This window comes from Saccopteryx bilineata, chromosome 3 (assembly GCF_036850765.1).
Source record: "Saccopteryx bilineata isolate mSacBil1 chromosome 3, mSacBil1_pri_phased_curated, whole genome shotgun sequence".
In the NCBI taxonomy this organism is placed as follows: domain Eukaryota; kingdom Metazoa; phylum Chordata; class Mammalia; order Chiroptera; family Emballonuridae; genus Saccopteryx; species Saccopteryx bilineata.
Genome location: NC_089492.1, coordinates 289590877 through 289618422, shown reverse-complemented (window position 1 = coordinate 289618422; position 27546 = coordinate 289590877). Strand labels below are relative to the sequence as shown.

The 27546-nt window shown below is 49.4% G+C and overlaps 1 protein-coding gene across 1 annotated transcript in view; it reads right to left on the bottom strand.

Moving 5' to 3' along the window:
- The window catches only part of ACOT7 (acyl-CoA thioesterase 7), an 87814-nt gene extending 74686 nt beyond the window's left edge, over window positions 1-13128 (bottom strand). Inside the window, exon 1 of the mRNA XM_066265184.1 lies at window positions 12981-13128. Coding sequence (XP_066121281.1) covers window positions 12981-13027 — 47 coding nt within the window. The 5' untranslated portion in view covers window positions 13028-13128. The remainder of the gene's footprint in view (window positions 1-12980) is intronic.
- Window positions 13129-27546: the final 14418 nt, after the last annotated feature.

Sequence of the window (27546 nt, the reverse complement as noted above, 5' to 3'; positions counted from 1 at the left end):
AGTGTTTCCTTATTAGTTCTCTTATGAATGATTTATCCATTGTTGAGAATGGGCTATTAAAGTCCCCAACTATATTATATTGCTGTTTATTTCTCCTTTTAGTTCTGTATTTGCTTTATTTATTTAGGTGTTCCAATATTGGGCATAAATATTTACAATTGTTATATCTTCTTGATGTATTGACCCCTTTATTATTATACAATGACATTGTCTCTTTTTACATTTTTAAAGTCCTTTTTTCTGATGTAAAAAAAAAAAGAAAATAAACTCCCGATGAAAGCATTACTCATCCTTGAAAATGCTCCAGCCCACCTACCTGGTCTTGAAGATGACATTCTCAATGAGTTCAAATTCATGAAATTCCTCTACCTCCCACCCAACACGACTTCAATCTTGCAACCTATGGATCAGCAAGTCATTTTCAACTTTAAAAAGCTTTACACAAAGCATTTGTTCCGCCGCTGCTTTGAAGTGACTGAGAATACAAATCTAACCCTTTGAGAGTTTTGGAAAGGTCACTACAACATCATGATGTGTTGACGCATTATTGACTTGGCATGGCAAGAGGTTATAAGAAAAACCTTGAACTCGGCATGGAAAAAGTTATGACCTGATGTTGTTGCAGACAAGGACTTCGAAGGATTCGAACCAGAGACCCAGACCGAGGTAGAAGCGTTGGAGGAGATTGTGTCCCTCAGAAAGTCTATGGGTCTGGAGGTAGATGAGGGTGACGTAATGAGCTCATCGAGGAACATGAGGAGGAACTCTTAACTGAGGAGTTGAAGGAGCTACAGATGATGCAATATACGGAGCTTCTGCAAGAGATTAGTAGTGAGGAGGAGGTAGAGTCGGAGGAAGTGATTTCTACAAGTGAAATTAAAGACATGCTGGCAATGTGGGAGAAGCTTTCAAGTTTCATTGAAAAGAAACACTCAGAAAAAGTTTCAACTGGTCATGCTTCAGCACTTTTTAATGACACTTGTTTGTCACATTTCCATAACATTTTAAAAGGCAGGCAAAAGCAAACCTCTTTGGATAGATTTTTATTCAAAAGTCCTGCAAGTGAAAGTGCCAAAAGTACAGCCAACAAGGCAAAAACAGGTGATGATTAAATGAAAAATACACAATGTTAAGCTTAGGTTAAGTTTAAAGTTAAGAAAGTGCATTTTTTTACAATTAAGTTTTTGTGGTTTCATTTTAAGTAAAGAAAGTGCAGTTTTAGTTTTGTTTAAAGTAAAGAAAATGCGCCGTGGCCGGTTGGCTCAGTGGTAGAGCGTCGGCCTGGCGTGCAGAAGTCCTGGGTTCGATTCCCGGCCAGGACACACAGGAGAAGCGCCCATGTGCTTCTCCACCCCTCCCCTTCTCCTTCCTCTCTGTCTCTCTCTTCCCCTCCCGCAGCCGAGACTCCATTGGAGCAAAGATGGCCCGGGCGCTGGGGATGGCTCCTTGGCCTCTGCCCCAGGCACTCAAGTGGTTCTGGTTGCAACAGAGCGACGCCCCGGAGGGGCAGAGCATCGCCCCCTGGTGGGCGTGCCGGGTGGATCCCGGTCGGGCACATGCGGGAGTCTGTCTGACTGTCTCTCCCCGTTTCCAGCTTCAAAGGAATACAAAAAAAAAAAAGATAAAGTAAAGAAAATGCAGTTTTAGTTTACATTTAGTGTTAAGAAAATGCAGTTTTAGTTTATGTGTCTACAGTGTCTGCATCCTTCCTCCCTCCCTCCTCCTCCGCCATTCACCTCCGTTAGCTGCACTCGTCTGTCTCCAAGGTAAGAATATAGTACTAAATAACACCTGGAAATGCTGAGGTCGCTGGTTCGAAACCCTGGGCTTGCCTGGTCAAGGTACATATGGGAGTTGATGCTTCCAGCTCCTCCCCCCCTTCTCTCTCTCTGTCTCTCCTCTCTCTCTCTCCTCTCTAAAATGAATAAATAAATAAAAATAAATAAATAAATAAATAAATAACATTTTTTCTTTTATTTCATACTTTTGTTATGCATTGGTAAAGTACACATGTGTGTTTCTTAATTAAAAACGTCTTTTTTTGCCCTGGCCACTTGGCTCAGTGGTAGAGCATCGGCCTGGCGTGCAAGGGGTCCCGGGTTCGATTCCTGGCCAGGGCACAGAGGAGAAGCGCCCATCTGCTTCTCCACCCCTCCCCCTCTCCTTCCTCTCTGTCTCTCTCTTCCCCTCCCGCAGCGAGGCTCCATTGGAGCAAAGATGGCCCGGGCGCTGGGGATGGCTCCTTGGCCTCTGCCCCAGGCACTAGTGTGGCTCTGGTCGCAACAGAGCGATGCCCCGGAGGGGCAGAGCATCGCCCCCTGGTGGGCAGAGCGTCGCCCCCTGGTGGGCATGCCGGGTGGATCCCAGTCGGGCGCATGCGGGAGTCTGTCTGACTGTCTCTCCCCGTTTCCAGCTTCGGAAAAATACAAACAAACAAACAAACGTCTTTTTTCATAATTTAGGATGGTTTGGGGATGTTTCACAGGGCTGGAACAGATTAAATCTATTTCAGCTATTTTAAATGGGAGAAATTTGTTTGATATACGAGTTGACTGACTTATGAGCTCAGTTACAGAACGAATTAAACTCGTATCTCAAGGTACCACTGTATACCTCAATTTTTTATAAAGTGAAAAGACAACCTACTGAATGAGAAAAATATTCCTTGCAAATCATACATCTGAGAAGGAACTTGTATTTAGTATACTGTATAGAAGGAACTTTACAACTCAAAAATATACGAATAAGTCAAGTGAAAAATAGGTCAAGGGTCTCAGTGACATTTTTCAAAGATGTAGAAATGGCCCATAAGCTCACAAAAAGATAGATAATCAGAATCATTAGTCATCAGAAAAATTCAAAGCAAAACCACAGTGAGATACCACTTCCCACCCACTAGGATGGCTGGAACTAAAAAGACAGAAGCCCTGACAGATAGCGTGCTTGGTTAGAGCATCATCCTAATACGCCCAGTCTCTGACCCCCAGTCTCTCTCTCTCTTTCTCTCTCCCTCTCTCTGACTGGTGGTGGCACAGTGGATATAGCATCAACGCATCAAATTGGGACACTGAGGTCTCCAGACAGAAACCCTGGGGTCACCAGTTTGAGCATGGGCTCGTGGACTTGAGCACAAGCTCACCAACTTGAGTGTAGGGTCACCAGCTTGAGCAAGGGGTTGATGGCTCGGCTTGAGCCCCCCAACCCCTGTCAAGGCACATTCGAGAAGCAATCAATAGACAACTAAAGCAACTGAGTTGATGCTCCTCACTCTCTCTCTCTCACCTCTCCTCTTTCTCTGTTCTTTTCTCTCTCTCATTCTCTTACTAAAAAAAAAAGAAAAAGGACAGATGATGCCTGACTGGTGGTGGCACAGTACATAGAGTGTCAACCTGGGACACTGAGGTCCTAGTTTCAAAGCCCCAAGGTCACTGGCTTGAGCATGGGGTCATCAGCTTCAGAGTGGGACCATCAGCATGGTCCCGGGGTCGCTGGCTAAAGCCCCCAGTCAAGCTAGGTATGAGAAGCAATCAATGCGCAACTAAAGTGACGCAACTATGAGTTGATACTGGCAAGAATGTGGAGAAACTGGAATGCTCTTAGGCTGCTGGTGGGAACGTGGAATAGTACAACCACTTGAGAAAACAGTCTGGCATTTCCTCAGTGAAGCTCAGATGTGGATGAAAAAATGGGGCTCTATGGAAAGTAACCTCCCAGGGTGATCTGATCATACATTTCCAACAGGGCAGGTCGTAGTGAGTAGGTAGTCAGCCCTACAGCTGTAACTCCTTTTTATTCACTGATTGATTGATTTGAAAGAGAGAGAGAAACATAGATTTGTTGTTCCAATTATTTCTGTATTCATTGGTTGATTTGTGTATGTGCCCGGCGTGGGTACTGAACCCGCAATTTTGGCATATTGGGACAATGTTCTAACCAACTGAACTATGTGGGTTTTAAGCAAACCCTATCCGGTGTTCTTGTGCATCCAGGTTCACATACTTGAGAAGCCAGCAGTAATACCCCTCGCATGGGGTATTAACCCTCAAGAAAGCACAGAATTTTGTTCTCTCCCTGTAATCTAATCCCTGCCTTGCTGTCTGCCCCCCCCCCCACCATGTAATCTTCTCTATGGTCCCTCCTTACTTTCAAATGCATAAAAGAAACTGTAAAACTGTTACTCCTCAGAGCATTTGAGATTTTACTCCCTGACATATGTCATCAGTTTGGCGCAAATAAAGTCTTATCAAAATTCTCTACAGGTTTGGATGTTTCTTATCATGACGCAATTGCTATATTACCCAACAATTCCATTCCTGGGTGAGCTGTTTTTACTGTTATTTTGTTTTTGTTTTTTGCTCACACCGGCCAAGTCTCTAAGCCTCCACCACCAGCTGGTGTCCCACAATTCCATGTAGTTTTGACATAGAGGTGTCCAGTGTTAGTGCTGACCCTGCGGAGAAGGGCTCAGTCCCACCGATTGCCCCCACCGTGAACGCCACTCAGGTCCCAGAGCACCTGCACTTCTGATAACGTGATGTTAACCAGAGGTTCTCACATTCCTCAGGTTGGCTAATTTGCTGGAGACGGCCTCACTGTGAGCACAGCAGTGTCCCTGTCATACTAACTTCTAGGGACATAGTGTCCAGACTTGCTTCCAACAGCCCAGACAGAAACCCAGCATCCCTGCCGAGGGCCCTGGGAGCTCCCAGGTCCCAGACAGTTCTGGGCAGCTGCCTGCCCACCAGCAAGCCGCAGAGGCCTCAAGCCCAGGCCAGCTGGTTTATCCTGCCATCACTGCTGAGCCAGCTCCCTGCACACTGAACGGCTCCACTCGAGTCTCCCCAGGGCCCTCCTTACAGGAGGGCAGCCAGGAATGCGCTGCCGCCCGCCCGCCCCCCCCCCCCCCCGGCCCAAGTTTAGTGAGAACCATGGATCCGCCTCAAGTCATACAACACAGCTCTCTCATAAGCAAGATGGGCCAAGGTCCATCTGTGGGGAAGAAGGAAAGGGGGGGGAGCTGTGACCACACCCCAAGGCCAGGCCCAATGCCAGGCTCAGGCAGCTTCACCATGGGTTGGGTCAGATGAGGTGCGGGGAGCCTCCCTTTTCTGTACTGCACACACCTGGCTGAGGCTTTGATTGCCAACGCCAGGTAGGTGTCCACTTCAAAGATGGCTGCTGTCTCGTAAACACGCCCCCAGCCACCGGATTAGGTGAAGGGCCAGCAGCCTCCCCCATCGAGCCTCCTCTGCTTTAGAGATCTTGGCTGATTTCGGAAAACTGACCATTTGAGCCACCTGTTTTTCCTCTGCCTACGCTTTAAGTTCCTACTCTTACGTCATCCTCGATCTGTGCTGTGTAATTCCAGATCCTGTGAGTAAGGTTTCCAAGTTCCCTGATGGTTATCAGGGAAGGGCATCTTGCCATCATCAGAACCACAGGGGGGACCCGGAAACCACAAGGGTGGATGCAGACACAACACTGGTGTTTGATAAGCTAAGACAACACCAAACGCCAGGCCCCCAGGCGTGTAGGCGGTAGGAGCCAGGGCATCTGGGCTGGAGGGTTCTGGCAGCAGGTGTCGGGAGCAGGGGTCAGGAGCAGGTGTCAGGAGCGCTGGGAGGCTGCCAGCAGCATCTTCCAGGGCAGCAGGGAGGCTGAGGGAGGAGACACACCCACAGGCCTGCCTTCACACAGTAGCTCTCAGGCTCTAGCAGGAGCCGGGAAAGGTTCTGCCACCCCCACCACCAAGATGCAGGGGCAGAAGTCTGGGTGGGGGCTCGGGACCCCATTTTTCCTTTCATTCCTTTTTTAAAAAACGTTGCCACTGATTTGAAAGAGGAGGGAGAGAGGAGAGAGGGAGAGAGAAAGGGGGGAAGGGGCAGGGAGAGAGAAAAAGAGAAACATCTACTCATTGTTTCACATAGTCATTCCAGTTAGCTGTGTACTTATTGATTGCTTCTCATATGTGGCCTGACTGGGGATCGAACTTGCAACCAGGATCAAACTCAGCGCACCAGGATGATCTTTATCCACTAAACAACCCAGCCATGGCCTGTTATTTATTCTTTAATTGTAGAAAACTTCAAAGGCTTACGAAAGTAAATAAAAAAGGGAATTAGTCTTCAAACCCCACCAAACAGCTCCAAAGGATCAACTCTGGTTCCTGTCTGCCCCCACCTGCGCCAGACATCACAGACTGGCAGCCATAAATATCTCAGCATTCCCAATAGAAGATATGAACTCCTTTTAAAAACAGAGCAACAAAACAATTATCCCACCGAAAATATAATACAAATCCCTTAATATCATTAACTGTCAAGGGACTATTCAAGTTTCCCCAAATAACTCATAAATGTTTTAAAATCTGCATTTTTCTTGATTTTTCTACTGAAGTATAATCTGCATGCAGAAAAATCTGTATTTGTAACAAGATTGCTCAGTTATTCAGATGTAAGTAGTGCAGGGGTCAAGGGCAGAGTGACCATACAGGACGACCATATAATTTATCTCCCTCCCCGGGACACCTCTCAGAGTGAAAGAAAGAGCCAAATGGACAGAGGCATGGCATGTGGTCACTCTGGTCTGGGCCCCACCTGGGGAAGCCCTGCCCCCAGGAGAAGGCAAACTATGGCCTGACTGAAACCAGGAAGTTGGTCACTTGCAGTGCCAAGCCAAGGGTGATGGGATGCCAGGCTGCCCGGCCAGCTTATAGGGAGACTGGACAGTGCGTGGACATGGCCTCCCAACCACGGGCTCTCGGGCTACAGAGACCAACCTCACCCAGGCCCCACAGCCCAGCAGCACAGGTGCCAGCACTGGGCATCATTTTACAGACTGTGCCAGCCTGCCAACCAAGAATGTGGTTTCTGTAAATCAGGGCCTATGTTTTCATTCATTCTACTTCAAATCCAAAGACAGAGACCCAGAGCGAAAAACATTGCAACCCTATAGCATACCAAAACTCAGGCCCGTTCCACTAATACTTACTGGCATATTTATTAGATGCCAGGCACTTTCCTGGGCATTCAGGGTACAGCAGTCCCTCAGCTCAAGACAATCCTAGTAGATCTGCATCTAAAGCACAGCAAGCAAAAGGTAACCTTGCAGACCTCACACACCTACCTACAAATAAACGGATTCTGGTGGCCTGCTGTGGGCCAGGTCAAGGTCCGCCTCTACCAGCTGTTTGAAAGCTGACAGCAGTCCCCAGAGAGCTCCTGAGCTCTTAGGAAACCTTTGCCCCCAGAGACGTACCAGGATATTTAGTCTTTAAATTCTTCTACATACTGCACTGTCCCATAAGGGAGCCACCAAACACAGGAGGATAGCTACATTTATATTTAAGTAAAATTAAATGAATATAGTTAAGAATTCAGTTTCTCGGCCCTGACCAGTTGGCTCAGTGGTAGAACATCAGCCCGGCATAGGGATGTCCCAGGTTCAATTCTTGGTCAGGGCACACATGAGAAGCGCCCATCCACTTCTCCACCCCTCCCCCTCCACCTTCTCTCTTTCTCTCTCTCTCTCTCTCTCTCTCTCTCTTCCCCCTCCCGTAGCCATGGCTCAATTGGTTAGAGCACATTGGCCCCAGGCGCTGAGGATGGCTCCATGGAGCCTCCATCTCAGATACTACAAATAGCTTGGTTGCAAGCATGGCCCCAGATGGGCAGAGCATTGGCCTCATATGGGGGTTGCTGGGTGGACCCTGGTCAGGGCATATGCAGGAATCTATCTCCCCTCTTCTGACTTGGAAAAGATAAGGGGGAAAAAAAGAATTCAGTTTCTCCATGCCTGGTCACATTTCAAGCACTCAGTGGCTCCGTATGGCTAATGGCCACCCTACTGGGCAGTGCAGACATGGACCGCACTGCTTTACCCACACTTGCCAGAAACCTGTTACAGGACATGCCTTCAAGTTTATTTGACAAATACTCAGGGGCCTCCTACTTGAGGTCCACACTGATGCCGTGATTAAGCCGCACAATAGGACAGAAACCTAAGCTTGGGTGAGCACTGGAAAGACCAGAACAGAACACCAGGTCATTGGGCAGGGAAGAATCCACAAGCTGCCTTCAGTCAAAGTCTCCTCAGCCAAGTCTGTATTTTTATTTTTTTAATTTTTATTTATTCATTAGAAAGAGAGAGAGAGAGATTAATTTGTTCATGTATGTGCCCTAACCAGGGATCAAACCAGCAACCTCTGCACTTTGAGTCTAAGTTCTAACCAACTGAGCTATCCCACAAGGACTCCTCAGTTAAGTCTTTAACCTCTGAAAGTTTCATTTTCCCCACTGTAAAATGACAGTGCTTGCCTGACCTGTCGTGGCGCAGTGGATAAAGTATTGATCTGGAATGCTGAGGTCGCCGGTTCAAAACCCTCAGTGCACATATAAGAAGCAACTACTACGAGTTGATACTTCCTGCTCCTCCCCCTTCTTTCTCTCTCTCTCCCATTTCTGTCTCTAAAATCAATAAATAAGATATAAATATTTTTTAAAAATGATGAAGCTTGGCCTGACCAGGCAGTGGCGCAGTGGAGAGTCAGACTGGGATGTGGAGGACCCAGGTTCGAGACCCCAAGGTCGCCAGCTTGAGCATAGGCTCATCTGGTTTGAGCAAAAGCTCACCAGCTTGGACCCAAGGTCACTGGCTTGAGCAAGGGGTTACTCGGTCTGCTAAAGGCCCACGGTCAAAGCACATATGAGAAAGCAATCAATGAACAGCTAAGGTGTTGCAATGCGCAATGAAAAACTAATGATTGATGCTTCTCATTTCTCTCCGTTCCTGTCTGTCTGTCCCTATCTATTCCTCTCTCTGACTCTCTGTCTCTGAAAAAAAAAAACACAAATGATGGAGCTTGTCTGGAGGCCTTTAAAAGTCTTTCTGGGTCTGACATTCTAGAACTCTGAGTCCAACAAAAAAAGGTAATTCGCTAATTAAATATACTGCTCACAAACATTAGAGGATATTTCAAAATGAATATGAAGCAATAAAATATCCCCTAATGTTTGTGAGCAGTATTAATATTATTCAAAATAAACCAAAGGAAAAATGCTCTTCTGAGATTTTTTTTTTTTTAATTTTATTTTTTTATTTTATTTATTCATTTTTAGAGAGGAGAGAGAGAGGGAGAGAGAGAGACAGAGAGAGAGAAGGGGGGAGGAGCTGGAAGCATCAACTCCCATATGTGCCTTGACCAGGCAAGCCCAGGGTTTCGAACCGGTAACCTCAGCATTTCCAGGTCAACGCTTTATCCACTGCGCCACCACAGGTCAGGCTCTTCTGAGATTTTAAATGCTGCCCTCAAACCTGCAGCTGTAGGGCTAGACCAAGGGGAGGAGGCGACAGCCCCCCCACCCCCAGTGGCCTGGCCATCCAAAGTTTGGGCTCCCAAAGATAAAGGGTTCCCTTTGTGAGCTTACATTTATAAATGCTGGACACTGTGCCAAAGGTTTGAAATCCTCACATCCACCCAAAGAAGGGCACTATTAAAAAAAAGAAAAGAAAAGAAAAGAAGGGCACTATTATTATCTCCCATTCACAGACAAGAAAACTGAGGCCCATCAAGGTTAAAGAACATGCCTGAAGCTACACACCTGCAGGAGGCAGAGCTCAGACTCAGACCCAGGCCTGCATGCCACTTCTTGGACAAAAAGAGCTTCCATTTACTTACAGTGTGCCATTCACCCTGCCAGGCCCTAACACACTTTCTTGAACACTCAGAACAACCCATAAGCACATAAGTGCTAGACGGCCAAGGGACAGAGAGCAAATTCACACCCAGGCCTGGGACTGCAAAACTGTCTCTAACCACTGCACTTACTTACTTTGGAGCCTTATCCCTTCAACACCTCCTTCCAAACACAGAGCATGTGACCATTCTTAGTTGTCTAGGATGGTGGGGGGGTTGGGCATCCTTTCCCCGCAGAACTGTGAAACCCACAAACTAAGGGACCAAATTTTCTAGGTCACTGTCCCTCCCTCAGAGCACTTTGCTCCTTGGAGGTATCCAGTGAAACTTGTTAAATTCATGGGCTTGGCTGTCCTGGGCCAGGAGGCTCCTCTTTCAACACAGAGTGTCAGCTCAGATGTCCTTAAAGGGCTCCCCACCCTTATGTTTCTACTCTCCCCATGCCCTGGGGTTTCTCTGGGCCAAGTCCTTGTGTCATAGCCCTCATCACAGCCTTCCCACTTTGGCAGTCCTGCCAGGCACCTGAGGCTCACTTTAGCCAGGTGTCCTGCTCATGCATCCCACAGCCATGACAACATGTAATTGTGACTAAGCAAGAGGCGGCCTAGAAAGCATAGTGGGTGAGCAGGCTTCTGCACACATGAAAGGGTCTACAGCTACCCCAAATCTATTACGTGTTAGAAGCCAAATTTTTAAAAATAATTTTTAAATTTTTTTATGTATTGACTTTCAGAGAGAGGAAAGGAGAGAAAAGACAGAGAGAGACATTGATCTGCTGTTCCACTCATCCATGCCCTCAGAGGTTGACTCCTGCACGTGCCCTGACTGGGGACTGAACCCACAACCTTGGCAAATTGGGATGATGATGCTCCAACCAACTAAGCTACCCAACCAGGGTTATAATTATATATATACATATATATATATATATATATATATATATGTAGAGAGAAAGAGAAGAGAGAGACAGGAAGAGAGAGATGAGAAGCATCAACTCATAGTTGTAGCATTTTAGTCGTCCAATGATTGCTTTGTCATATGTGCCTTGACTGGGGGGTGCCTCCAGCAAAGCAAGTGACCCCTTGCTCAAGCCACCAACCTTGGGCTGTAAGCCAGTGACCTTTAGGCTCAAGCCAGGAACCATGGGATTGTGTTGACGATCCCACGCTCAAGCCAGCAAATCTGCACTCAAGATAGTGAGCCTGTGCTCAAGCCAAATGAGCCTGCACTCAAGGCAGCAAACTTGGGGCTTCAAACATGGGACTTCAGTGTCCCAGGTCGGCACTCTAACTACTATGCCACTACTGGTCAGGCTATAATTATTTTTTAAAATGAAACTTATTGGGGTAACATCAGTTAATAACATCATGTAAATTTTAAGTGAGAAACCATTTTAAAAGACAGTATGGGCCCTGGCCAGTTGGGTCAGTGGATAGAGTGTCGTCGACCTGGCGTGTGGAAGTCCTGGATTCGATCTCCAGTCAGGGCATACATGAGAAGCAACCAGTTGCTTCTCTTTCCCTCCCTCTCTCCTTCTCTCTCTCTTTCTGTCCCACAGCCAGTGGCTCGATTTGAGCATCGGCCCCGGGCGCTGCGGATAGCTAGGTTAATTCAAGCATTGGTCCCAGACAGACATTTCTGGGTGGATCCCAGTTGGGGTGCATGCAGGAGTGTCTATCTCCCCTCCTCTCACTTAAAAAAAAAAAAAAAAGACAGTATGTTTAGACCTGCTACTCATCATCTTGATGAAGTAGATAAAAGCCCAGCCTTACATGAGTAGACTGAAATCAGTACCTTCTCTTTTGGGGGAATGCAGTGGAAAGAACACAGGGCCCCTCCAGCTCTCATGGCTGATCTTAAAAAGGCACTGGGTCTCCCGAACTCAATTTCCTCCTCTACACAGCCGAGTGGTGGAGATCCCTGCCTCCTTCCTAGAGAAGTGGACAAACCATGTGAGAGGAAAGATACACAAGCCCTCTGCGAAGGATGAACCCCAAGGTCACCTAGCCAACTGGAGGCAGAGCCTAATCCAAAGACCCAATTCCAGGCCTGTCTCTCTCCAAATATGTTACTCTTATTATTTTTGCTCCAGGTACTTGGGAGTGGGTGGGGCACAGACAGCCACAAAGCTAGTAACAAAGCTAATGGAGCAAGGCTGCCCCAAAGATTTCCTCTCCCTAGAAGTCAAAACTGACCTTGAGGTCAGTGGAGGCCCTGGACCAGGTCAGAAAGAAGGTGTACAGTCAGGAAGCCCCACTGATCCAGTACTTAATCTTCCAGGGAGATGTTGATATCCACAGGAAACTAATTTGAGTTGAACCCAAGGTTAGTGTGATACCCAATGTCCAAACTTGTAGATCCCACACAAAAACAGGAAGCCGTTAGTGGTTCTCACTCTTAGTGGTTCCTGAAGCAGGGCAGACCGTGTGGCAGGCCCCAGTGCCTGTGCGGCCCTGCCAGACTTTGCTCTTACTTAGCTCATGTTCAAATACTAGCATTACCCACTTCCCATTCTGCCCAAGGGAATGGAGAGTAACCTTGAGGCTGCCCTCCGTCCTCCGATGGGCAAAGAGAACCAGCTCCCGATCTCCCCTGTCCTCTAGAGACCTCCATCTCCTTGGTTCCCATGGAGGAAGGCAGGGCTGGTCCGCTAAGAACAACCGTTTGCCCCTATTGTGTAAGATGCTTCCAAGCTCAGTGGACCATTCCCTCTTTTTAGCAGTAAACTGTTAAGAGGGGAAGGGCATTTTCTGTTCTTCCTGAAAGCTCTGGCTCCCCCCACGCCCCCCCCCCCAAGAAAACTGAACAGGTCCGGCACTACGAGGGACATCTATCCGCAGCCCCCGCCCACTCGGGCACCCAGCAAAGGGCTCGCCGGTTCCGGACGCCGACCAGAGAGCGAGCTGGTTACTTTGCGTCCCCCATCTCGGGGATCCGCTGGGTTTTTACACCACCGCCCGAGGAACGACCCCCAATGATGGCGCACGGAGGGACCTGAGCTGGGGCTTCTAGCGTGCGCCGGCTCCCGCGGGGTGGGGCGGGGCGGGGCGCGGGGGCTGCACTCCATCAGCCCGGAAAACGCGCCGCGCCTATCGTCGCGCAAACGGCCTGCGTGACCGCGGCGCCGCTTCTCTGCGGCACCCGAGGCGCACTGGGCCGCGGGGATGGGGAATGGGGCTGGGTCCAGGGATGGGCCCGGGACCAGGGCGACGAGAGCGCGGAGTGGCGCTGGGCCCGGCCCGGGCAGTGCGTCGGCATCCCGGCCGCTCGCCGCGCGACCTCTTACCGGCAGATCTGAATGGCGGACGGGGTCTCAGCGGCGGTGCCCGACATGCTGACGGCGGCGGGTGACTGAAAACGAGGGCAGGTGTCTGGCAGGGCCCGCGCGGAATGAATGAGCCCGGGCGGATCCGTGCAAGGGGGAGGGAGAGGCGGGGCCGTGACGCCTGAGAGGCGTGGTTTGAACGCCGGCGGCCAGTCGGACGCAGTCTTCTAAGCAGGCTCCGCCCCCACGCACCCCGCCTCTCCCGGCTTCTCGGGCGTCCGGTTCTGACGGCGGGGCGCCGCTTCCAGAAGGTTCGGCGGCTGTTGAGCAGCGCCAGGAGGGTGGGACTGCTTGGGGTCAGCCTGTCCCCGCGCGGCGCATGTGTGTGCTAGGCCTCCCCGCCTCTCACGCCCGGCAGCTCGCGGCCTCACGACGCGCCCACCCAGCGGGCCAGGCCGGACGCCCAGACCCCGCGGCCGTGGCGCCGCAGAGAGGCCTGCGGGGGTGCGTGTCGGGGTCTGGCCAGCTGACATCTGTCCCAAGAGGAAATGGAAGGCGGTTTCCTGTAAACGAGCGTGAAGGCCCTAACTGCTGTGTGGCTCTGCAGGGAAGCACGTGGATACACAAAGCGGAAAGCCAGGATCCATCAGGCCCCAGCCAGGACCTCTGCAGCGGCAGCAGCAGCATCCGTATCCTGGGTTGGGCTGGAGGGAAGCAAGGGCGTGGGTCGGTCTACACTGCCCACGGCGGACACGGCCGAGGGAGCTAGGGGCCGAACCGGCTCAGCCCAGATATTATTGTGCCCTGGATTCTGCACAGTACAGAGAGCACGGTGCTGCAGGGTGAACGAACCACTTGTGTATGACCACTGATTGTTGGTGGGGTTGCCCTCTATTCAAAGAGGCCCTGGCCAGTTGGCTCAGTGGTAGAGCGTTGGCCTGGCGTGTGGAAGTCCCGGGTTCGATTTCTGGTCAGGGCACACAGGAGAAGCGCCCATCTGCTTTTCCACCCAACCCCCTCTCTCTTTTCTCTCTTTCTCTTCCCCTCCTGCAGCCAAGGCTCCATTGGTGCAAAGCTGGCCCCGGGCGCTGAGGATGGCTCCAATTGCAGCGGAGCAACGCCCCAGATGGGCAGAGCATTGCGTCCAAGTGGGCATGCCGGGTGGATCCCAGTTGGCGCATGCAGAAGTCTGTCTCTCTGCCTCCCCACTCCTCACTTCAGAAAAATACAAAAAAAAAAAAAAAAAAAAGGATTGAAATGGAGAGGTCCAACCCCTTATCAGAAAACATCCCGAGTTATTTTTACTCTAGTGCCAATGGGTTTCCATGACCCCTTACACAGTGGCACACCTTCCCGCTGTAGTTTTGTTCTACTCTCTCAAACTACTGGGCCATTTCTATCCCTCTTAATTCCAGCAAAACTTCTCAAAGGGCTGTTGAGACATATACACCCTCGCTCCTCTTCCTCCCCCCTCCCATTCTCTTCAGAACCCATTCCCTCCTGGGTTTCCTCTGTACTGTTTAATTCTCTAGGTCACTAGTTCCTTCCAAGTTGCTAAATCCAATAATGCATGTCAGAAGCCATCTCGTTTGACCTCTGGCCACCCACGATCCAGCACACATAATCCCTCTCTTCTTGAAATGTTTATCCTTTGCCTTCCAAAGACAGCACACACTCGGGGTTTTTTGTTTGGTTTGGTTTGGGTTTTTTCTGGCCTTTCTGCTGAACCTTCTCTGCTCGTTCCTCTTGGGACTTGAAAGAGGTAGTAGTGCTTGGGTTTGAGGTCGACCCTGTCTCCTGACTTTAAATCCCATCTATTCAATGACAGCCACATACTGTGGCCCAGACCTCTCCCCGAAATTCCAGACTCACGTGTGCTCCCCCCGCCTAGGCCACAGCTCATGCTCACCGAATCCTCATACTCCCCAGGACTTGTTCCCCTCGCAGCCCTCCTGGTGCAGTGAGTTATAGTCCCTTCCAATAGCCCAAGCTAAGCTAGTGGCCATCCTTGACGCCCCTTTTTGGTCTCACGCCCTTCGTCCAACCCATCAGCAAATCCTGCTGACTTCACACTCAGTACAAGTCTAGGATGGGGTCACTTCTCCCTGTGCCATTCAGGAATCTGCCCACACCTACCTTCAAACATCTGGCCTGATCTACCACTGTCCCCTTGGTCACTGAGCTCCAACCACTCTGACCTCCCTGATAGTCCTGGAATATGCTGGGACCACTCTTCCTTGGGGACTCACATGGCACACTCCTCATACCCTCAGTTCTTTACTCTAAAATTATAATTCCCCACCACCCCCTCCTCCTCCTCCCTGGCTTATTTTTCTCCTTAACACAATACCATTCAACATATATTTTATTCATCTATTTATTGTGTCTCTCCCCCCACTAGAATATGTATTCCATGCGGGTGTGAATTTTTTACTACTTTGTTCATTGCCATATCCCAAGTTCCTAGAAGGGTGTTTAGCCCATAATAGGTGCTCAATAGATATTTCACAAATGATTGGATCAGTTGGGGTTCACCAACAGCAATATATTTAACAATGGCAGATATTTAATCTTCACACTCTCTTTGGACTAGAAATATTATCCAAAGTTGTCATTTTAAAAACTTAAATATATATATTGGCCCTGGCTGGGTAGCTTAGTTGGTTAGAGCGTCATCCCGATACTCTAAGGTTGCAGGGTTGATCAACCATCAGGGCACATACAAGAATCAACCAGTGAACTCTTGGCTGGATAGCTCCGTTAGAACATCACCTCAAAGTGCAGAGGTTGCGGGTTCGATTCCCGGTCAGAGCACATACAGGAACAGATCAATGTTCCTGTCTCTCTTGTTTCCTCTCTCTCAAATCAATAAAATAAACATTAAAATAAAAGGAATCAACCAGTGAATGCATAAATAAAAGGATGTTTCTCTGTCTTCCTCACTCTCTCTCTCTCTCTCTAAAATCAGTAAGTTAAATAAATAAAAACATTATTTAAATAATTTCTTATAATATTTATGGAAAGACAGTGTTGACACTCTTTAACTGTTGAAGAAAAGGACTGGGAGTATGGCCTTTACTTTTCATGTTTATATTTTTGTACTGTTCCTGTCTTAACTACTCACCTATTTTCTTATCTTCTCATGTCAATATGGAGTATCAAATATGAAGCCATAAGAACTCTTATACAGAGAGTGGGAATATGAATGGTTCTGACCTCTTTGAGAGAAAGCTAAAAATAGTTACTAAAGTTGAAACTAGCCATAGTCTTTACCCAGCAATCCCACTTCTAGGAAGACATCCTACCTATTGAGCCTGAGAGTAGCCAGACATGCTCTAGACTAGAGGGAGTTCCTGGCAGCTCTGTGATAACCCCAAACTGAAAACAACTCAGACGTCCATCAACAGTAGACCAGACCAGTAAAGTGTAGTATACGCATCAGTGGGGTACCAAATCGCCATGAAAACCAAGGAAATTCAGTTACACACAACAAGAATGAATCACAATGTTGAGGCAAAGAAGATCCCAAATACATATACTGTAGAGCCACACACAGAAAGATCTAACACCCCATTCAAGCTGTCATCAGAAAGATGAGAGAGGACAAATGCTGGCAAGGACTGGGAGAAAGGGAACCCTCATACGCCATTGGTGGGAATGTAAATTGGTGCAGCCACTGTGGAAAACAGTGTGGAGGGTCCTCAAGAAACTACAAATAGAACTACCATGTGACTCATCAATTCCACTTCTGGGTATGTATCTGAAGGAGACAAAACCTTTCTCTCGGAGATATCTGCTCTTGCCTGCTCATTGCAGCATTCTTCACAACAGCCAAGGCATGGAAACAGCCTAAGTGTCCACCAGCAGATGCATGGGTGAAGAAGATGGCAGATACACAATCAGCCCTCCTTGTCCGTGGGGAAGACTGACTGAGGCACCTGAGCATGGATGGATTTTGGTGTCCACCGAGAGTTCCTAGACTCAATCCCCTGTGGATACAGAGGGATGACTGTACATATGCAGACATCATGCATCTGTGCATAAATATTATTCTGCTTTAAAACGGAAGGAAACCCTGTCATCTGCGACAACATGGATGATCCTGAGGGCATTGTGCTAAGTGAAACAAGCCAGACAGAGACAGATACTGCACGGACTCAGGTTCATGTGGTCTTAGCTTAGCTCTTCTCCATCTGTACCTTGGTTCTCTTATCAGGGAAAAGGGGGATGGAAACAACAGTATTTGCCCCATTGGATTTGTCTGAAGTTTGAATTTATAACTCAGTATGTATCACTTATAACTCAATACGTGGAATCTAAAACAACGTCAGACTCATAGAGAATAGGACCACGGTTTCCAGGACTAGGCGGTGGGGGCTACAAGGGCAGGTTGGTAAAAGGTACAAACTTCCAGCTATAAGATGGGTAAGGTCTGAAGACCTAATGTAGAGCATGGTGACTGGAGTTGATAGTACTATATTGAATCATTGAGATTTCTAAGAACAGCGTGCTCTCTCTCTCTCTCTCTCTCAGGAGCACACCATACCATTTCTTCCTTCCTTCCTTCCTTCCTTCCTTCCTTCCTTCCTTCCTCCCTCCCTCCCTCTCTTCTACCCTCCCTTCTTTCCTTTCTCCCTCCCTCCCTCCCTCCCTCCCTCCTCCCTTCCTTCCTTCCATTCTTTCTTTTTTTCTTTGTAAAAATGTTAATTTGTTTATTGGTTTTAAAGAGAGAAGAAGAGAGAGAGAGGGAAAGAAACATTGATTTGTTGTTCCACTTATTTATGTATTCATTGGTAGATTCTTGTGTGCACCCCGACCAGAAATCCAACCACAAGCCTGGTATATGGGGAAGATGCTCTAACCAACATAGCTGCCCGGCCAGGGCCTTCTCTCTTATGGTTTTACGGCCTTGGGCAAGTCACCTCTCCACTCAGTGCCCTGGTTGCTCCATCCGTAATGTCATCAGAGGGTGGGAAGAAAGTGCAGGTAAAGGATGAGAAGCAGCAAGCATTCGAAAACATCAGCTGTCAGTGTCCTTAATGCCATTAAACATAACAAGTATCATTTTTTAAACAGGAAGCTGGTTCTTGTGTGAGTGCGAATGGATAACCCAGAGCTCTGACAGAGACACGGCCTCATGAGCACAGGGCGGTGAGTCCCCAAACTGCCTGGCACTCACACGAGCTGCCACACCCCTCATCTACCCCACACTGGGCCAGGGCGAGGCAGAGGCAGGTAGCAGGCCCTCCGCGGCCCCCCAGGGAAGGGATCCCAGGAGGGGGGCTCAGAGCACCCAGCCACACTGCTCCTTGCTTCCCTCACGTGGAGGGCAGAGCTTCTGAGTAAAAAGGAGGAACTGCCAGCAAGCCTGTGTCCAAAAGCCACGCTGAAGTCACCTCCTGCGGAGGGAGGCTTGATGGGCTGACAGAGTCAGGAGACCTTCTGAGGTGGACATGGAAGGAGCAGGGGCAGAGGGCGTTGCCCGTGGGGGAGAGGGGCAGCCGGGTGGAGCATGGTGAGCAGGGCACCTGGCCCTACTGGGTGGGCCCCGCTCCCGGGCTCTGTGGCTAGAGCATCTCTTATCCATCTGTGCCTTGGTTCTTTTATTGGGGGGGATGGGGGAACAACAGTATTTGCAGCCCTCGGTTTTGGAAGGGGTAAATAGGTCGATGTTACCGAGCACTTGGAACAGTGCCTGGCACAGAGAAAGGGCAGCGTAAAGTAAGGCTTTGTTTTTGTCGGTTTGTTTTTGTTTTTCCTTTTTATTGAATGCATTGGGGAGACTATAAGGTTTTGTGATGTGGCTCTGGGTGGAGCCAAGCTGCCCAGGGGCTGCAGGGATGGTTTGTTTGACCAGTTGGAATCAGATCACCTTGGGCCGGGGCTCCCAATTATTTCAAGCTGGGGTTTGTACTAGAGGACTCTGCCCACTCTCCTGGGCTCAGCCTGTCCCCCTAGGCATCAGGGATGGGACACAGCCCGGGAAGGGACTGGCTTTTCTGCTCACACAGCCTGTCTCCTGTTAATAAGATTTAGCTGTTTTACTAAAGATGCGTGTTTTCCCCGTAATAGATACGGGACACTTTGTGAATTAAGGGGACAAGACCTAGTATGTTGCCAGCAGGAAACCCATGTAAAGTCAGAGGCATAGCTCTGGGTTCCCAAAGGGACCACAGACATATATCAGGTAGGCTGCTTAGAGGGTGGACGGCATGACCACCTTTGTACCCCACTCCGAACACCTTTACACTCAAGCCCTAGGGCTGTGACCTCAGAGTGAACCCCTCCAAGGAAATGTAAAACTAACCAATGACCCATTTGGAAGCAGGACCCATAACCCAAGAGGGCAATCCTAGAACAAGTGGGTCCTTATATGGAGAGGGAGAGAGTTTATGAAATGTTGAGGAATTGGCTGGCATGACGATCAGGGAGACTACGCTGTCCCGTGAGCTGCCACCTGTAAGCTGAAGGCCCCAGGAAGCCTGGTGGTGTAAGTCCAAAGAGCCTGAGGACCAAAGGAGCCTGTGGTGTAACTCCACACCCACGCTGGGGAGGGCTAACCTACTGAGTCTGCCCACTCACATGCTGACCTCACCGGGAAACACCTGCCAGACACACCCAGGAGTGATGTTGAATCTGGGCACCCCGTGGCCAGTCATCTTGACACATGAAATTAACCACGACAACCTTCTTCTGCATTTTTACTTTAACCTTCCCGTCTCTGTATCTAAAGTGTGTTTCCTCACCAGCTCACACTGGGGTTAGTCTTCAGGGCAAATCAGGATAGCAAATTTGAAGAATTTAATTAAGGTGGCTCATTTTCCAAGTCGTGGGATCATCTCTAGCATGTTTGGTTTCTTTTCTTTCTTCCTCCATATTTTATTGGTTTGGTTAGCAAGGCTTGACCATACTCCTTCTAATTGACTTTTTTTTTTTTTTTTGAGAGAGAGAGAAAGAGAGAGAGAGAGAGAAACATTGAGCTGCTCCTGTATGTGCCCTGACCGGGGAATCGAACTGGCAACCTCCGAGCTCAGGGATGACCCTCCAACCAACCGAGCTATCCAGCCAGAGCTTAATTTTAATTGATTTTACTTTTTTAGAGAGACAGAGAAAAGGCGAGAGAAGGGAGGGGGAAGGGAAGCCTTTGTTATTCCACTCAGTCGTGCATTCCCTGGTTGCTTCCCATGTGTACCCTGACCAGGGATCGAACCCGCAACCTTATTGTTTTGGGACAACGCTCTTAACTGAATGAGCAGTTAGGGCCCAAACTGACTTTTAGTTTCATATTTTCTTTTCCATTCTCACCTTCATCACCCCAGGCAGGCCCTCATGGTCTCACTCCAGACCCTTCAGAGCTGCTCTCACCAAATCCCAACATTACCACAACAGTAAGAAACAAGAAGTGGGCTCGGACGGAGTGAGGACAAGGGCCCCACAGAAGGAAATAAATAAGTGTGTTTCTTGTAGAACTACAGAGAACCAGGTCTTATATTTTTATGCAGTCTGATTATCTTTGCCTTTACTTGGGGCATTAGATCATTTATACCTAATGAAATAATCAATGTACTTGGGTTTAAAGCTATTATTTGCTATTTGTTTTTCTATTTGTTCTTCTGTCCTTTACTCTTTTTATCCCTCTTCTTCTCCCCTCTTTTTTTTCTTCTCCTTCTCCAAGTGAGAGGAGGGGAGATAAGGAGACAGACTCCTGCATGCACCCGACCAGAATTCACCGGGCAAGCCCACTAAGGGGCAATGCTCTGCACATCTGGGGCTATGCTCCCAACTGAGCTATTTTTAGCACCTGAAGTGGGGAGGTTCCAGGGTTCCATCCTCAGTGCCCGGGGCCAATGTGCTCAAATTAATAGAGCCATGGCTGTGGGAGGGGAAAAGAGGGGGGAGGAGTGAAGGGGGAGGGATAGAGAAGCAGATGGTCGCTTCTCCTTTGTGCTCTGACCGGTAATTGAACCCAGGACTTCCATACACCAGGCAGATGCTCTACCACTGAGCCAACTGGCCAGGGCCCCTCCTGCCCTTTTTGGATTTTTTAGATGATTCCTCACCATATCCACATTGTCTTCTTTACCACGCCTGTGCTAAGTCCGCAGTTCCCAGCAGGCCCTGAGAGACCCTTTCAGGCAGTCCACATGAAAGAAACTATTTTGTAATTCTCATTTTTCCAAAAACACACAGTGTTTTTCCAAGAGGCTACATGACGTGCGATTACACTACAGGATGAGTCACTACTTGGAACATCAACGCAACTCACGGAACCAATATATTTCAGATGACTAATGCATGATGTTGCATAATCACACGTGGGTGAGAGAGTCATTCACAATGCTAGCTAGACCAAGGCAGTGTCATTCAACAGCATGGGAAGTAGTCCATCAGTATGGCTTCAGACACTGCATTGCCGCTCAACCTTACAGCACTCACATTGTTGAGGTTTGGTGTAGTGTCAAAACAACAAACAGTGGCCCTGGCCGGTTGGCTCGGTGGTGGAGCGTCGGCCTGGCGTGCGGGAGTCCCGGGTTCGATTCCCAGCCAAGGCACACAGGAGAGGCGCCCATCTGCTTCTCCACCCCTCCCCCTCTCCTTCCTCTCTGTCTCTCTCTTCCCCTCCCGCAGCCAAGGCTCCATTGGAGCAGAGATGGCCCGGGTGCTGGGGATGGCTCCTTGGCCTCTGCCCCAGGCGCTAGAGTGGCTCTGGTCGCAGCAGAGCGATGCCCCAGAGGGTCAGAGCATCGCCCCCTGGTGGGCGTGCCGGGTGGATCCCGGTCGGGCACATGCGGGAGTCTGTCTGACTGTCTCTCCCCGTTTCTAGCTTCAGAAAAATACAAAAAGAAAAAAAAAAACAAAACAGCCCTGGCCAGTTGGCTAAGTGGTAGAGCATCGGCCTGGTGTGTAGAAGTCCTGGGTTCAATTCCTGGCCAGGGCACACAGGAGAGGCACCTATCTGCTTTTCCACCCCTCCCCCTCTCCTTCCTCTCTGTCTCTCTCTTCCCCTCCCGCAGCCGAGGCTCCATTGGAGCAAAAGATGGCCCGGGCGCTGGGGATGGCTCCTTGGCCCCTGCCCCAGGCACTAGAGTGGCTCTGGTCGCAACAGAGCGACACCCCAGATGGGCAGAGCATCGCCCCCTGGTGGGTGTGCCGGGTGGATCCCGGTCGGGCACATGCGGGAGTCTGTCTGACTGTCTCCCCGTTTCTAGCTTCAGAAAAATACAAAAAGAAAAAAAAAAAAAAAACAGCCCTGGCCGGTTGGCTAAGTGGTAGAGCATCGGCCTGGTGTGTAGAAGTCCCGGGTTCAATTCCCGGCCAGGGCACACAGGAGAGGCACCTATCTGCTTTTCCACCCCTCCCCCTCTCCTTCCTCTCTGTCTCTCTCTTCCCCTCCCGCAGCCGAGACTCCATTGGAGCAAAAGATGGCCCGGGTGCTGGGGATGGCTCCTTGGCCCCTGCCCCAGGCACTAGAGTGGCTCTGGTCGCAACAGAGCGACACCCCAGATGGGCAGAGCATCGCCCCCTGGTGGGTGTGCCTGGTGGATCCTGGTCGGGCACATGCGGGAGTCTGACTGCCTCCCGGTTTCCAGCTTCAGAAAAATACAAAAAAAAACAAACAGCCATCGTTTTTTTTTTCTTTTCTGTGTGTGTGTGTATTATTTAGTGAGAGGAGGGGAGGCAGAGAGAGAGGGAATCCTGCATGCGCCCTGACCAGGATCCACCCAGCATGCCCACCAGGGGGCGATGCTATGCCCATCTAGGGCCCTTGCTCCATTGCAACCCGAGCCATTTTTTAGTGCCTGAGGCGGAGGCCATGGAGCCATCCTCAGCAACCAGGCCAACTCTGCTCCAATGGAGCCTTGGCTGGGGGAGGGAAAGAGAAGAGAGAGAGAAGCAAGAGGGGGAGAGGTAAAGAAACAGATGGGCCCTTCTCCTGTGTGCCCTGACCCAGAATGCTACAGTTTTCTGAACAAAATATTAAAATATTCCTCCCTTTTCTAACTAGATACCTGTATGAGCCCAGATTTTCTTTACACACTTCAACCACAACAAGTCTCATGGCACATTGACCGCAGAAGCAGACGTGAGAACCCAGCTGTTCCCTGCAAGGGCAGGTCGCAGGGAGCTTTGCAAAGCTGTGAAACAATGCCTCTCTCCCCACCTCATTATTTTTGTTTTGAAAGATATATTCCTTATGGAAAATAAGTTATATATGCCAACATATCATGCATGTGTTATTTTTTTTTTCTTTTTTGCATTTTTCCGAAGCTGGAAATGGGGAGGCAGTCAGACAGACTCCTGCATATGCCCGACCGGGATCCACCCGGCATGCCCACCAGGGGGCGATGCTCTGCCCATCTGGGGCATCACTCTGTTGCATCCAGAGCCATTCTAGCGCCTGAGGCAGAGGCCACAGAGCCATCCCCAGCACCCGGGCCATCTTTGCTCCAATGGAGCCTCGGCTGCGGGAGGGGAAGAGAGAGACAGAGAGGAAGGAGAGGGGGAGGGGTGGAGAAGCAGATGGGCGCTTCTCCTGTGTGCCCTGGCCGGGAATCAAACCTGGGACTCCTGCACGCCAGGCCGACGCTCTACCACTGAGCCAACCGGCCAGGGCCGCATGTGTTGTTATTTTTAACAAATTAATAGTTTTAAATTTTCTGTTTTAAGTTCTAACATAGTAAAATACCAACATATTCACATAGGGTTGACTTTTTTTCACATTTGCTGTATCTTTACAAATATTGATCGACTTACAACCTATGCAACTTACAACCATTCGACTTTATGACCACAATCACTAGCCACGACTGCCCCGCTTCTGGCAGTGCAAGCGTTGCCCAGCTGGGCATACGACATGCAGACCAGCTTCCAGCAGCACTACCATCTCCACGTGCACCATTTCAACTGTTATCCCAGACTCAGTACAGCAATTTGTGTTTTGTGTCTTGGATATTTTTCATCAAACCCCTCCCAAGATGTCTACCAAGAGGAAATTGTCTTTGCAAATATTAAACCAGTTGTACTGGTAATGCAGTGTTTTACTTAAACCTGACAAATGTAAAAATAAGAAACAAAATGGTGTAGAGATGATACAAATGGCATAAAGTGAACAAAGAAAATTATGATATATAACAATAATGAAAGAAAATTATGATAAAATATGACTTAAAGATTTTTATAACATCATTTCACAGTACTTTGTACATATAGCCTACTCAACTTACGACCAAATCATGTTACGAGGGGTCTGTCGGAACCAATCGTGGTCATAAGTCGAGCACTAGCTGTATTGTACTTTTATCACATTGCAAACTATTCCACAAAAATACACTGGAGGTCTGGCTTGTGGTGGTGCAGTGGATAGAGCATTGACCTGGGACTCTGAGGTCGCCAGTTCGAAACCCTGGGCTTACTTGGTCAAGGCACTTACAACAAAACAACAAGCAAGCAATGAACAACTAAAGTGAAGCAACTATCAGTCTATATTTCTTGTTCCTTCCCTCTGTAAAGTCAATAAATAAAATCATTTTTAAAAAAAAAAGAAATAACAGGCCCTGGCCGGTTGGCTCAGCGGTAGAGCGTCAGCCTGGCGTGCGGGGGACCCGGGTTCGGTTCCCAGCCAGGGCACACAGGAGAAGCACCCATTTGCTTCTCCACCCCCCCCCTCCTTCCTCTCTGTCTCTCTCTTCCCCTCCCGCAGCCAAGGCTCTATTGGAGCAAAGATGGCCCGGGCGCTGGGGATGGCTCCTTGGCTTCTTCCCCAGGTGCTAGAGTGGCTCTGGTCGCAGCAGAACGACGCCCCGGAGGGGCAGAGCATTGCCCCCTGGTGGGCAGAGCGTCACCCCTGGTGGGCGTGCCGGGTGGATCCCGGTCGGCGCATACGGGAGTCTGTCTGACTGTCTCTCCCCATTTCCAGCTTCAGAAAAATAAAAAAAAAAAACAGGCCCTGGCCGGTTGGCTCAATGGTAGAGCATCAGCCTGGTGTGTGGCAGTCCCGGGTTCGATTCCCAGTCAGGGCACACAGGAGAAGCACCCATCTGCTTCTCCACCCTTCCTCCTCTCCTTCCTCTCTATCTCCCCCCCCCCCCCCAACCAAGGCTCCATTGGAGCAAAGTTGGCCTCTTTGGCGCTGAGGATGGCTCTATGGCCTCTGCCTCAGGTGCTAGAATGGCTCCGGTTACAGCAGAGCAACGCTCCATATGGGCAGAGCATCGCCCCCTGGTGGGCACACCAGGTTGGTCTCAGTCAGGCACATGCAAGAGTCTGTCTCTCTGCCTCCTGGCTTCTCACTCCAAAAAAATACAAAAAAAAAAAAAAAAAGGCCCTGGCCGGTTGGCTCAGTGGTAGAGTATCGGCCTGGCGTGCGGGAGTCCCGGGTTCGATTCCCGGCCAGGGCACACAGGAGAGGCGCCCATCTGCTTCTCCACCCCTCCCCCTCTCCTTCCTCTCTGTCTTTCTCTTCCCCTCCCACAGCTAGGCTCCATTGGAGCAAGGATGGCCCGGGTGCTGGGGATGGCTCCTTGGCCTCTGCCCCAGGCGCTAGAGTGGCTCTGTTCATGACAGAGCCAAGCCCCGGAGGGGCAGAGCGTCGCCCCCTGGTGGGCGTGCCGGCTGGATCCCGGTCGGGCGCATGCGGGAGTCTGTCTGACTGTCTCTCCTCGTTTCCAGCTTCAGAAAAATACAAAAAGAAAAAAAAAAAAGAAGAAGAAGAGGAAAAAACGCACCTGAGGTAGGCAGAGGACCCAGTGTGACGCATTTACACCGAGTCTTCAAAGCAGAGTCAGATGAGCTTCACCTGTTGCTGCTGCCCAGGAAAGTCCCTGGCACCAGTGGGCAGCACTGAGAAATGGAATAACTGGTCATTTCCATCATTCTGATAAAGTTGACTTTAAAATGCCTTTCAGGCCCTGGCGGCTGGCTCCGTAGATAGAGCATCTTCCCGGAACACAGGAAGTGGAACAAGGGGTTGATGCTTCTCTCTCTTTTCCTCTCTTTCTCCCTACCCCTCTCTCTCAAATCAATGGGAAACAGTGTTTTCCATTATTTGGATGACTAGCCCAGGAGAGGTGGGATATGCAAACATTTCCAGGAGTGTTGGACCCAGAGTTCAAATTCACATGCTCCTTGGAGACCCAAACTGTCACCACGTGTTCCTTTTAGAGTGGGGACCCAGTAGAGGCCAGGTCACACATGGAGTGCTGGTCCCGTCTGGCTCATCATGGATCCACGGGGTGTGTGGACACTGCGGTCATTCTATGGCCTTCAAATAGATAACCGGAACCTAGAGACTTGACATTTGGCACAGCCCCCACATTAATCCTGTGACCTGTGGGGTGAGAGCTAGTGTCATGGGGAAAGTCAGGTGTAAACTTCTGACTCAGCAGCTTCCTGGAGTTCAGCATCTGACCTGCAGGGAAGAGTATTCTGACGGGAGAATTTTAACTCTCCGTCACAGGAGAATTCTGTTTGCACAGTTTCACCCCCATTACAGGACCCTGCGGCTTTCTGTCTGTGGGCTACACGTGACAGAGTCATCCTTGTGAGGCTGGGAGAAGGGAGAACTCAGAGTAGTTAAAGAGAGAACAAGGCAGGTCAAATAGATACAAGAAAAGTGAATGAAAGCCCCATGGGAAAATAATTTCATCTGAGACTTTCCCATGTTGTGCTGTGCTTAGAAGGGAAGCCTTGTCACGCGAGTCTGTTATCTCAATTTTTTTATCTCTTTTTTTTTCTTAAGTGAGAGGAGGGGAGAGAGAGAGGCAGACTCCTGCACGCACCCTGACCAGGATCCACCTGACAACCCCAGTCTGGGGCCAATGCTCTGCCCATCTGGGGCCATGCTCCCAAATGACCTGTTTTTAGCACCGGAGTCAGAGGCTCCATGGAGCCATCCTCAGTGCCGGGGCCGATGCGCTTAAACCAATTGAGCCATGGCTGTGGGAGGAAAAAAGAGAGTGAGAGAGAGAAAGGGAAAGGGGAGGGGAGGGGAGAAACAGATGATTGCTTCTCCTGTGTACCCTGACTGGGAATTGAAAACAGAACATCCACATACTGGGTTAATGCTCTACCATTGAGCCAACTGGCCAGGGCCGGTCATCTCAATTTTTAAAAAATGAGTGGGCCTGACCTGTAGTGGTGCAGGGGATAAAGCCTCGACCTGGAACTCTAAGGTCGCCAGTTAAAAACCCTGGGCTTGCCTGGTCAAGGCACATATGGGAGTTGAAGCTTCCTGCTCCTCCCCACCTTTCTCTCTCTCTCTCTCTCTTCTAAAATGAATTAAAAAAATGAGTGTTAATTTTGGACTGGAAGAATAATTAGCATCCATCAAATGAACAGTATGCTTGTTAATAAGCTAAGTTAACATTACGTTACTAACAAATTTTTTTTTTAATTTTTTTTTTTTAATGTAAACCTTGAAACTGCCCACCGCCAAGTTAGGAAATCAAAACAGTCTGATTCCCAGAGCAGTGGCCACAGAGGTAGCTGTTCAAAGACCTCATTGAACTGATGGCGTAGTCGCTGTGAAAACCCGATGGGCCCCAAAGGATGACATAGTTAGTCACATGGGAGCCCTGATTACAGAGAA